General features: G+C 51.8%; 1 protein-coding gene across 1 annotated transcript in view; it reads right to left on the reverse strand.

The window, feature by feature from the left end:
• Positions 1–12,731, reverse strand: part of SLCO2A1 (solute carrier organic anion transporter family member 2A1) — an 83,244-nt gene that overhangs the window by 13,575 nt on the left and 56,938 nt on the right. The window contains exons 4-9 of the mRNA XM_061167623.1: positions 7,808–8,035; positions 6,679–6,777; positions 4,732–4,868; positions 2,471–2,549; positions 1,803–1,967; positions 139–328 (exon numbers count right to left, since the gene is read on the reverse strand). Coding sequence (XP_061023606.1) covers positions 139–328; positions 1,803–1,967; positions 2,471–2,549; positions 4,732–4,868; positions 6,679–6,777; positions 7,808–8,035 — 898 coding nt within the window. The remainder of the gene's footprint in view (positions 1–138; positions 329–1,802; positions 1,968–2,470; positions 2,550–4,731; positions 4,869–6,678; positions 6,778–7,807; positions 8,036–12,731) is intronic.

The following is a 12,731-nucleotide window of genomic DNA, read 5'->3' on the forward strand; positions in this document are numbered from 1 at the left end:
CACATACAAGATCAGATCAACAAGGGAAAAGGAAAGAGGACAGTTGAAGAAGCAGAAAGGAAGATGTGGCAGCCCCTGCATGTTCTGGCCTCAGCAAAGAGTATTTCCTCACCCTCACCCTCACCCTCACCCCCTTACCTGGGGAAGTTGACCTCTGCCACGAGTGGGGTGGAGCAGCCCATGAAGAACAGAGGGGCACAGAGGATCATGGAGATGATGATGATGGTGGCAGCCACACGGGGAATGGTTTGCAGAGAGAAAACACAGCGCTTCATGAGGATCCCTCCAAGCAGCATCCCCAAAGCCGCAGCAGGGAGGTTCACAGCACCTACAGACAGAGAGAAGCTGGTCTGGGCGCATAGGCCTTGGAGTGCTATGTGGACCACCGAGAAGGGGGCATGGCTTCTGAAGGGACATTCGATATGTTTAATTGCAACAGTAATAGATGACATTAATTGAGCATTTACTGTTTGTCAGGCATACTGACAGAGTTTTCTTGACATGGAGGATTGCCCTGCCTGTGCAAAGAATAAAGAAAGAAGTGGGACCCTTACAACCAGAGAGATGTGGGTTGAATATGCATTTATTAGACAGTGAAAGTGTTAGTTCCTCAGTCATGTCCAACTCTTTGCGACCCCATGGCCTGTAGCCCACCAGGCTCCTCTGTCCATGGGATTCTCCAGGCAAGAATACTGGAGTGGGTAGCCATTCCCTTCTCCAGTGGATCTTCCTTACCCAGGGATAGAAGCCGTGCCTCCTGCATTGCAGGCAGATTCTTTATAGTCTGAATCACCAGGGAAGCCTAAATAACTCTGTGCGTGCATAGTTGCATCCAATTCTTTGTGATCCTGTGGACTGTAGGCAGGCTCCTCTGTCCATAATATTCTCCAGGCAGTAACACTGGAGTGGGTTGCCATGCCCTCCTCCAGGGGGTCTTCTGGACCCAGGAATTGAACCCAAGTCTCCTGCACCTCTTGCATTGCAGGCAGATTCTTTACCCACTGAGCCACCTGGGAAGCCCTTATTAAGGCTTTCATTATCTGGCCCTTTATTGCACTGTAATTACATGGGGTTAGCAAGGCACCGATGGTGCTTCCTGTTTGATGTGCTAGTCAGAGGCCAAAGGCTAGAAGGGTGAAGTCACAGCCAAGAGCCACACAGGAGGTCAGGGGTCATGCCCTGACCACCCTACCACATCCACATGGTCAAGTTCACAAGTGAATTGGCGCCCATCATCCCCTTGGGTACTTGGTGGGACCACATCAGTATTTTGCAACCTCAGCTGCCAAAAAACACAGGTGCTGGATGCTGGCCCCCGCTGCCAGAGAGTCTGCTTTCACTGCTCGAGGGTGGGGCCTGGGCATCTGTATTTCTTAAAGCGCTCCTGGGGAGCCTAAAGTGTAGGGGCTTGAGAGTCACTGGGCCCCACAGTCCTTATCCAGGTGAATATCTTCAAGCCCTTGGAGAAGAAAAACACCCAGTGGCATCTTGCCTAGCCCCCAGTTCAATCCGCGCTCTTTCCTCTCTTGTCCCTGATGATGTCAGGGCCTTTGGGAGATGGTCAGGCTTTCAGCCCCTCTGACAGGGAGGAAGCAGCCCCCAACCTCCAGCCACTCCTGCCCAGAATGATAGGGGCCCAATAAATCTGCCAAGAACATTCTGGATTGCCAACCAGGAAAAATGCCCTGAAAATCCTTTCTCCTGGGCAAGAACCCTCTGGCTCCTGCCCTTGTCGGGTCTGGTGGCGCCCCTCCCTGGATGAACAGGGGGAAGGCCCGGCTGCGGCAGCCCTGGGGACTCACCGATGAGGAAGTTGGCATAGGCCGCGGAGGCGCCGTACTGCTTCTCCAGGAACTTGTTGAGGAAGGTAGAGAGGCCGGCGATGACGGAGGAGAAGGTACACTGGGCCAGGACCACCAGCATGAAGAGTGGGTTCATCAGGAGCTTCAGGAAGATGCGGGGGAACCCTGTGGACAGACTGCTGTCAGGGCTGCGCCTCCAGGCAGTGGTCAGCGGGGTCCGCGAGCCTGACCGCTGCCCATCCTGCCCCCCCAGGCAGCTCCCCTCTCTTCCTCCAGACAGAAACCCAGGCCCCAAGCTGCTCAGTGGCCAGCTGGGGGCACACAGCCACTCAGGATCCACTCAACATGCTCACGGGCTAAATAAAATGAGGACAGGGCCTGGAAGAAATCAGGTGGCAGGTGATTACACAGGATGGCCGCATCCATGTGAAGGGAAGAGAGAAGAGGAGGGCCAGACCATGAGGGCGGGGCTGCCTCTGCCTGATTTTGGGTCTCCTGCTCTCTGCAAAGCAGCAGTCAGCAGGGCTCTTGGCAGAACCTCTTGTGAAGGGATGGGCCAGTGTTGCTCTTACTGCCCCTCACCACACCCAATCCCACATGGGCCAGGTGACCCTAGACCATCCCCACCCCAAGCCAGCCCACCCAGGACTGCCGGGTCACTCAGTTACTTTTAATGAAATCCACCAGGGAGCTTCTTGACTTGGGCTTTTCCATCTTCCTTGCTTCATCCATCACAGCATGAGTCCTCTGAAGGCAGCAAAAGGGGGTGAGTGTTAATGGCTTCCTTGAGTGTTAACAGGTTCCTTACAGCCATCTTTCCCAGGCCCTTGATCCTTCTGGTCTTAGTGGCTCATGGAAGGGCGGTGCTCAGCCACCCTGGAAGTGTGTGGAAGGGTGTCCAAAGCAGTCACCACATGCATGTCAATGAGCCCGGTGCTTTGGCCACTGGCCAGAATGCATCCACGCTAGGGCCTCCCAGATATGATTTCATATCTGTGCACATTATTTCATGTCTAACTGTTGGCTGATGCCAAAAGGCATCTGAGTGAAGTCAGCCTTTGTCTGTCTGTCATGGCTACACTTCTTCCTTGTCCTCAGGTTCCAGGGGCTACGGGCCTCGGGGACACTCTGGTCTACAATGACCTCTGTTCCCAGCTCTCTCTTTCAGTCTCCTCTGTGGAGTCCCTTCTTTCTTTGGGGCCCAAAGTTGGAGCCTGTGCAAGGCTCTGACCTGGCTCTTAGCCTGCACCTTCTGTGCAAACCCCCTCAGTGAACCCGCCTTCCACTTTTGAACTTGTCAGCTGCAGCCCAAGGCCCAGCTCTGAACAACTAAACAGATGCAAGGACCCGAGCTCAGACACTGTTAGGAACCCCCAGCAGACTCCTCGCCAGGTGCAGGCGCTTCCATTTAAAAGCAGACCCCATGCTTTCTCCATGGTGGGCCCCGTGCCCAGCGTTCTGCATACATTGTCCCATTCCTCACAACCTCCTCCTGAGATAGGTACTCTTATCTCCAGTACTTTAATATTTATTTTTATTTACTTATTTGGCCGTGCCAGGTCTTAGTTGCGGCATGTCGAATCTTAGTCCCTAGACCAGGAATCATTGACAGCACAGATTCTTAGTCATGGGACCACCAGGGAAGTTTCTATCTCCAGTATTTTAAAGTAGAGGAAACTTAGGAGCAAGAAAACTTGCCTAGGATCTCTCAGCTAGCTTAGAAGTAGCAGAGCTAGATTCAGACTCAGGTTTGTCCGACTCCAGCATCACGATGATGTGCTGCCTGGCTTTGAAATTCTTCTTCAAGACAAGTTGAGGCCCTTCTATCCCTGCCCCTCCCCATTGGCCGGGCCTAGATTTCACCCAGTCTCACACACCTTTTTGCAGAACATCCAACTCAGCCTCTGGCTCTAAGTCTTGGCACAAACTTTAGCTGCTCACGGTTAAGTCCTTCTGAGCAACCCCTCCACGGACATCTATACTGCCCTGTCTCAGTTGCCTGGCAGCCACGGCCCTGGTCCTCAGCTGTATCATCTCTACGCTGGCCTCATCACATCTCCAGCCTTCATTCCTTCCCGACTCCCCAACCACAACCTCACGTAGTTGTCACCCAAGTGGGCACCAGTCACTTAGAACTTCATGAGATCAGAACAAGTTTCAGATCCTTCAGCCTAATGTCAAGGCCCCCACTCAGACTTCTCCCCACTGTTTTCCAATCTCATCCTTCCCTGATTTCTTTCCCCAACAGATATGACTGGAAAATGCATGCAGGTCGGTCTGCTCAAAGTATGCTCCACTCTCTGCCCAATCTCACACTCTTCAGCACTAGGAATTTCTCTTTTACTCAGTCCTTTAGGATTAGACATGACCAGCCCTATTACATGCAAAAGTCAACTGCTCCAGGTCCCATATTCAGTTTTTATTGACTCTTAATTCTTTATTTCACTTTAAATAACTCAGAACTTCCCCAGACTATATTCCCTGGAACCCTCCTAATCCCTGAGATGCTACCAGGGTGAGGGAACACTGATGAAATCCCATCTTTGGGAAATTCACAAGCACGCTCACCTTTCAAAGCCTCTGAGAAGTCCTACATCATGAAACTTGATTAGATTTCACCCAGAATTAACTTACTGAAACTTCTCAGCTTTATTAGCTACCCCTCCATACCTCCTGGTGGCTCAGATGGTAAAGAATCTGCCTGCAATGTGGGAGACCCAGGTTCGATCCCTGAGTCAGGAAGAGCCCCTGGAGAAGGAAATGGCAACCCACTCCAGTATTCTTGCCTGGAAAATTCCGTGGACAGAGGAGCCTGGCAGGCTGTAGTCCATGGGGTCGCAAAGAGTCGGACATGACTGAGTGACTAACACAATACCTCCTTTTAGGAAACTCTTATAATAAGTAGAATTATGGGTTCTCAGACGCTTACCTCTATTCCTGTGGGTATCGCTCGAGGAAAGAAAAAGAAGGGGCAAGAGGTGACAACCAAGCAGGCTGAAGAAATGAGCAGGCCCAGCCACCAGGCTCCTATCCATCGGGGGTCTCCAGGGCTCAAGTTAACAGAAGCTGAAGAGAAAGCACAGGACACAGGTATTTGTTGGATGAATGCACGATCTCACTTTACTCATCAAGGGAACTAGCACCTTGGTCAAGACAACATCCTCTCTCTCTTCCCAGAGAACAGAGGCCTGTGGGAGGATCAGCGAGGTTAACTGTACCCTGCAGGCCAGTTTCAAACCCATGTATTTGTGGTTTCCAAACCCGCACTCTTAATAACTGAATGCTCTGCCTCCCACTTTTGTTAACCCCTAAAAAAGGAGGCCTCACAATCCTTAGAAACTCAGAAAACCATCAGGAATAGAGTAGGCTCTTGGGTAAGGAGTGCTTTCTCCTGTGCAGTCTCCCATCCACGCCCAAGGGTCTGCTGTTGTTTCTCTTTGTAAGTAAAGAAACTACATGGGCATGCAGGGAGGGAGAAGGGGCAGAACACTGTCCCAGATACTGTCCCTGGTGGACTGGAAGCTCAGGTGCTAGTCTCTTTGGGTAATGAAGAGCTAGGACCCAGCTCAGGAAGTGCCAGCTTTGGCCTTTGATTTGAAGTACAGGTGGATGACACTGAGCAGGTGACCTTGTGGTCTGACAGTCCCAAGGTCAGGAGTCTGTGGTGTCTGGCAGCATGATTGCCCACATTCTTTGTGAGACAGGCAGGCTCTGATCTGAGTGCCGGGCACTGGGCTGGGGATGTTATTTCTGAGGGTCTGGCAGACCTGCCTTCCAGCCACATCAGGCCTGCGGGAATTTACATACCACCTACACACTCCCCATGCATTGCCCGTCTTGACTTTGTCCAGATGGTTCCCTCCACCTGGGAAGGCCTCTGCCACCACCAGCTGTGGGATTTCCACCCACATGGGATGCAGACACGCATCATCTCCCTGGGAAGCCCTCCCTCATCACCTCACGCAGAAGCACTTTTCTGGCCTTGGAACTGCCAAAGCACTTTGCCTGTCCCTCTCTTACTGCGCTGGCCCTCTCTGCCTTGCGGGAGGCTGGGGGGTGTCGGGCAGCCTTACAACAGCCATATGCCCTTGTAGGATCCGTCCTGGGGTTGGCTCCCTGAATGGTTAACTCAGTACATGTGCTCTTGTCTGTGGATTGTATTTTCTCATGCTGAGATACAGAGAGGCTTAATCCATATCATTTTGTTAATAGCTCACTTCTGTCAACCTCAATATGTATCAGCCATTTTTAAACACCACAGCAACTTTATTTCACTATCATTAGCCCCATTTTACAGATGAGGAACTGAGGCATAGGAAGATGAAGGTTTGTGCCCAAGATCAGTAGAGGTGGTAGAATTCAGCCAGTAGAGGTGGAACCAGGATTAGACACAGGTTCCCTGCTGTGTACACATGGTTAAACTCTGTTACACTCTTCTGGGTGGGAGTCATAATCCATCTGTATATTTCACATACTGCTTCTTCCTTTCCCTCAAAGAAGTCTTCTCAAAAATTTTTAAACAATCAAAACCATCTTAGAATCAAAGAATTATAGAGTTATTTTTAACACCACAACCTCAAAAGGCAGCTGTGATGGCAACACCTGAGGCCCTGCCCAGGTCTCAAGGTTTCCCACTGCAGAAAGTATGTTTTCTTAGGGAAGAAAGTGTGTTTTCTTCAGCGGCAAGCCCCGCTCCATCATTCAGCCTGGCCCTGGAGGGAGGAGGCATATGCTGTCTTGCTCTCCACTATCTGAGGCCGGCTGACAACTGCAGGTGGGAGGGAGGGAATGGGGGGCGAGGGAGCCATAAGTATTTAAAGTTCAGCTTCATCCTTGCCCTGACTGGCTGGGGGCTATGGTCCCGGCACATACTCACCTGTGTCCACCCTGCCGTAGTCTACAAAGATCTGCAGCATGACCGAGCCCAGCAGGTACCCGAAAGCTGGTCCAAACACAGCGATGGCAAATAGGATGGCTGGAGAGGGGAGAGAGAAAGGATGCTGAGGGGGTGAGCGGACTGAGGGTGGCACCCAGGCTCTTTCCCTCACTCGGGGGCTCCCAAGACATTCCCCAGTCTATCCCCTGGCCCTGACAAGTCCACACCTGTGGCATTTCCCACAGACAAGGCCAGAGCCACCCGAGACCCTGGAATGTGCGGAACCCAAGCAGATTCTCCTCTGGCTAGATGCCAGAGCAATCTGCTTGCTGGGAGAGAAGCGGCCTCCTGGGCATTTACAGATGAAGGCCCAGGCGTGGGTTGGGGGCAAGGCTCCTTGCGGGTATGATGTGACAGCAATGGTGGGAGCTTGTGGGCCACAGGGCCTCTGGGTGTGGCCTGTCTGGTCTGGGCCCTGAGGATGCTCAGTGCAGCTTGTTCTAAGGGAAGAATTGGGTCATCTGCTATCTATTTTGCTATCTACTTGGGCTTCCCTGGTGGCTCAGACGGTAGAGCATCAGTCTGCAATGCAGGAGACCCGGGTTCAATCCCTGGGTTGGGAAGATCCCCTGGAGAAGGAAATAGGCAGCCCACTCCAGTACTCTTGCCTGGAAAATCCCATGGATGGAGGAGCCTGGTAGGCTACAGTCCATGGGGTCGCAAAGAGTTGGACACGACTGAGCAATATCACTTTCACTTTATCTATTTTGCATGTTTTTCTATGAGGCCAACTTGTCCTATGGATGGCTCAGAAGACACGTGTGCTGGCCGGTGCCTGATCTGGAAAGCAGTGGTACTGCTCTTGACCAGTACCTTGACCAGGTACTTGACCACATACTGCTGGTCAAGGAGCTGCCCTTTTCCTGGCCCGGGACCAAGGGGTCATGCAGATTCCCTCGGGGACTCCCAAGGCCCCAGCGCACAGAGACTGTGGGCCCCGTCCCAACTGTGGAGAAGCTGGAGCCTGGGCTGGGACTCAAGGTGTGTCAGATCCCCAAACCTCTGTATGCCCTGGCTATGCCACGTGAGGACCCGCCCCCACCCCAAGCCCTCTTCAAGCCCGACTCACAGATGTACAGGGGCGAGTTGTTGGGCTCCGAGAAGTCGTCCACGTAAGAGATCCCAAATGGCTGGATGGGTACCGTGCCGATGCCTGCCAGTAGCTGGGCCATCACCATCAGGCCCCACATGCTACTGGTCTCCTTCCGAGAGTCCTGGGGGCTGCCGTGGCACTTGTTGGTGGACAGGCCCTGCGAGGGTTTCTGACAGAGCTCAGTCTGGGGGTGGCTGCTGTTCCCTGCAACGAGAGAGCACACACCCGTCACCCCCACCCTGGTGTCCTGCTACAGCCTCTAAACCCGGCCTTTCTCCCAGGCCTTCTTGGAATGGCTCTAGAAACAAAGGTGAGAGGAGGGGAGAGGCGGGCTCCCTGCTCTAGGGGGACTTAGCCCTCATCGGGTAGGAGAGGCATCTTCCTCTTCTGGGGGACCATTCTTTCTCCTCTCTGGGTACTGGCAGGGGAGTGGGGTTAGTAACACGAAGCTTTTGTCCTGGAGGCAAGGCCACCCAGTGGGGAAACAGGGAGCCAAGATCAACATCCAGGCTTGTGGGCCTTCAGCAACCCTGTGGGCAGCCTCAGGCTTCAGGCCCCCAAGGTATGTTTTCTCTTTAGCAGGAGAGAAGTCATTCTGTCCCACAAAAGACAGTGTCACCTCCAGCCTGGAAGGCTCCCGGGGGCCATGACTCCCAGAATTCTCCCTCTTGGATAAGCCACACATTGGGTCATACTAGGGAGCCCTACTGCCACAGGCCTTGAACGTGCTACCCAGTCTGGCCAAGGATCAAGAATTTGGGATGCTAAAGGGACTGTGACACCCTCTGGTTCAAACCTCCTGTTACAGGTAAAGGGTGAGGCTGCACCCACAAGAGGAGCCAGGCTGCACCTACTGTGAGGGCCCCAGAGGCCCCAGTGTGGCCTGTGGGCACCAGTGCCCGTGGCTTTGGGGACCTGGCCAGGCTGGCCTGCCATTCCCATGCTGCTGTTTCCAATTTGTTTAGCTGTTTAGCCCACGCTAAACAGACAGCACTGCCAGCTCTCCAAGGCCTTGAGGGCTCCTTTCCATGAGATGCCTTCTTTCCCAGCCTTGAAGAGGCCAGTGGAAACCACTAACATCCCTGATCCTGCTCCATGGGGTTCAGTTTCACTCTCATTTGTGGTCCTTGCAGAGAGGACAGAGCTCTGAGCTGGGTGGACCTCAGAGTCCCGTGGAGAGGAAACATGAGGGCTATGGACAAGATCTGTCCATCATCCTCAACTCTGGCTGCTCTGGGTGGCGGGGCTGGGGAGGGGTCTGCCCTCCTCATCTCATCATCCCCTCCTCTTCACCAGACACACATGCTTCATCCAACCAGGCCTCCCCATCTCCCTTCCTCTTCACTGGTGTTTGTGTTGAACACGTGTGAAAACTGCTGGCCTGGGGGTTTCCTCATCAGTCAGGGAGGTGTGTCTCAGTAAAAGCAAAGGGGGCCAAGATGTCATCTGGTCAAGGTCGTCCAGACCTGACAGTAGCTGTGTGCAAGGAAGTTCGTGCACCCAGGCCAGCGCCCAGCACCAGACTTCGGTTAGTGTTCCTCCATCCCACCCATCATCCCGCCTTTCAGCGCAGGGTATGGGGTTTGGATAGAGTGGTCCAACCACAAGGGTAAGTGGGAGACAGACTCTTAGAGTGGGGATGTAGCTTTGCTGACATGGGAAGGAAGCTATAACATCTTGTCGATTCAAAAAATACCTAGTAGTTTGGAGAAGAATATGATCACTAGTTTATAAAACTTATGTGATCTGATTGAATATGCAAAGAAAAACTGGAAGACCATGGCTGTCCCAGGGTGATGGGATTGTGGCATCTTTGCATGTGTGTGTGTTTGCCTCGGTGTACTTTCTAATTTTTCCATAAGGAATACATGATGCTTTTGAAATAAAGCAACAGTAAAAACCTTTTAAATTAAAAATATTTCTCATAAAAAATATATAGCCAAAATTTAACAATCATTCCCACTTCTTATTTCTTGGTTCCAGAGCTGTTGCCCTGGGCCTGAAGAAGTATGCATCACACCAGGGCCAAGTTTCTCTGACACCCATCTTCCCCGATGCCTCTCCTTGGTGGAGTGCTGGGCTTTTCTCTGACTTACATGCTCTACTGTAGAGACCCAAATTCCAGCGCCAGAATTTTTAAACTTTCATTTACTGCACAAGCAGACACTGCCAAGGCTGTGACGTACTTTGTGTCCTGCTTAGAGGTTACTGGCCCATCAAAGTGGCTGCTTTGGGGCAGAGCTGGCATTTGAACCCATGTGTGCCTGATTCAAAGTCCTTAATGAAATCAAGTCTGAAATGGCAGCTCTGAAAAGATCCAACACAGGTTTTCCAGGGATGGGGGAGGGCAGGTCTGGGGTGATTCCTCTGCTCCTCCCTAGTTACATTCAAGCACATGAGCCCTCTGATCTCTGTAGGTGGCTGGGAACCTCCTCCCAGATAGAGGTATCCTGGGAAGGACTGGCTGCTGGGAGTTCTGCTGAAATCAGAGACAAAGAGACAAAACAAGCTGAGTATAAAGAGTGAAGAAATTGGTTTTGGTGAAATTAGCCAAACACAGAAAGACAAATACTGTATGATCGCTCCTATACATGGAATCTAAACTAGTCAAATACATAGAAGCAGAGAGCAGAAGGGTTGCCACGGACCAGGGGAAGGGGAAATGGGGAGGTGATGGTGACGAGTACGAAGTTTCAGTTCTGTCAGAGAAGTTCTAGAGATCTGCTAGATGGCATAGTGCCTGTAAATAACAATACCACACTGGAGACTCAACATTTACTTACAGGGTAGATCTTAGGTGCTCCTAACACACACACACAATAATAATAATTATTATTAAAGGAAACTTGAGACATGATGGATATGCTTTGACAGCAGTGACAATTTCATGGGTGTATACTTAAACTCATTAAGTTTTATATATTAATATGTTCAGCATTTTACATGTCAGTCACATCTCAATAAAGGTGTTTTTTTAAAGAAAGAAAAATTGGTTTTAGCCCTAGGTAGCTGTGTGATCTTAAGCAAGTTTCTGACCCTCTCTGAGCTTCAATTTCCCTTTAGGCAGAGACCATAATGTGGCTAGATAGGGGGAGCTCCTGTGGTCACTAAAGGGCTAGAAGGCAATAGTTCCAGAAGAGAACAGGCATGAAAAGTCAGACCCGCTGGTCAGCATGGCTGACGGCTGTGCTGGCCCCCTTGTAGGAAGGCTGGTATGACCCAGCAGTGCTGCAAGGCCCGACTCTCACTTTAGTCTGGAAGCACAATCTGTGAAATGTTCCCGCTGAGAAGGAGGAAAACCCTTCACTGTGCTCAGGAACCCTGTCACCAACACTGCCCCATGTCCAGCACTCAGAACCAGAGGTGCGGTGCTGGCAGACTTATGCCCGCCCCCAGGAGGAGGCCCAGTTGGCCGTGGACAGGCAAGACCCATAGATGTTGGAATGGCTGGATTGGAGGTCTGGGAGCTGGGTCCTAGTCCTGAGTCTGACTCCCTACATCTGTGACCTTGACTTTGAAAGACCTCAGAGGATTCCAGGGAAGTGGCCATGCGCCGCAGAGGGTGAGTGGCTGTTGGTGACCTCACTGCTCTCTCTGGGCCCTCAATGTGGCAGCCACCGGGACACCCCAGCTGATGAGCATTTATACACGGTGGGCTGTGCTAGTCTTTAGAAAAAGACCCCACTACCCTTCTCAAGACCACTTGGACAGGTTCAGAAATGAGGCCAGAGCAGGCCGCCTGACCTGGGCCACCTTCTAACCCAACTGGCCAGGTGCAGCTGTGTGGTCATTCAGTCAGTACACACGCCCTGCTCACCTCCCTCTGCCAATTTTGAGCTGACGCATGTCTAAAGGACTGATAAATAAAAAAGCTGCCGCCAAGTTCTCAAATGGGCATTTGTTCTCAGAAGATTCAAATGAATTTCAAGCAGATTTTGTACGAGGAAATGGGCAAAGTTTGGAGTTCCCTAAATCCATGGGCTGTTGCCACTTGCAAATGTGCTTGCCTAAGCTGCCTGTCCCTGCCTAGGTGTGACAAAAGCTCCCTCTCAATGTTGTCTTATCAGCTATGGGGTGGCAGGACCAGGCCTCCCTTGTGTGCTGGGTGGCAAATGACCACACTGGGAAAGAGGTGCAAAGCATTGCCCCCCTGCTCCCAGTGCAGCCACCGAAGGACCACACCCAGGCCTGTCAACTTCAGTGGACGATGCCTGCCTCACTCTTGGTTGTTCAGTTACTTGGTCAAGAGTGATTGGGGGCAGGCCCTCTGCTGGGATGACCGAGACAAGCCCAGGAGCTCACTGAAATAAGCCTGACACAAAAGTACAAATATTGCATGATTCCATTTACATGAGGACCCTAGAATAGGTAAATTCACAGAGACAGAAAGCAGAATGGTGGTTGCCAGGCAGGGGCTGAGAGGAGGAGGAAGAGGGAGTTAGTATTTAAGGAATACAGTTTCCAAAGATGCAAACGTTCTGGAGATGGATGGTAAGAATGGTTGTACAATAGCATGAAAGTGTTTAATGCCCTGAACTGGACACATTAAAATGGCAAATTTTATGTTATGTATAGTTTACCACAATGAAGAAATACAGCCTGGTATCCACTGAGTTGGGCTCCCAGGTAGCACTAGCGGCAAAGATCCCACCTGCCAATGCAAGAGAAGTAAGAGATGTGGGTTTGATCCCTGGGTCGGGAATATTCCCTGGAGGAGGGCACAGCAACCCACTCCAGTATTCTTGCCTGAAGAATCCCAGGGACAGAGGAGCCTGGCAGGCTACAGTCCATGGGGTCACAATGAGTCAGACACGACTGAGGCAACTAGCATGCACACACACATCCACTGAGCTGGCAAGGAAAGTGTACCAGAGAGCATGCCACCCAGTCTTGCTGGGGA

This window comes from Dama dama, chromosome 19, assembly GCF_033118175.1.
Source record: "Dama dama isolate Ldn47 chromosome 19, ASM3311817v1, whole genome shotgun sequence".
NCBI lineage: Eukaryota > Metazoa > Chordata > Mammalia > Artiodactyla > Cervidae > Dama > Dama dama.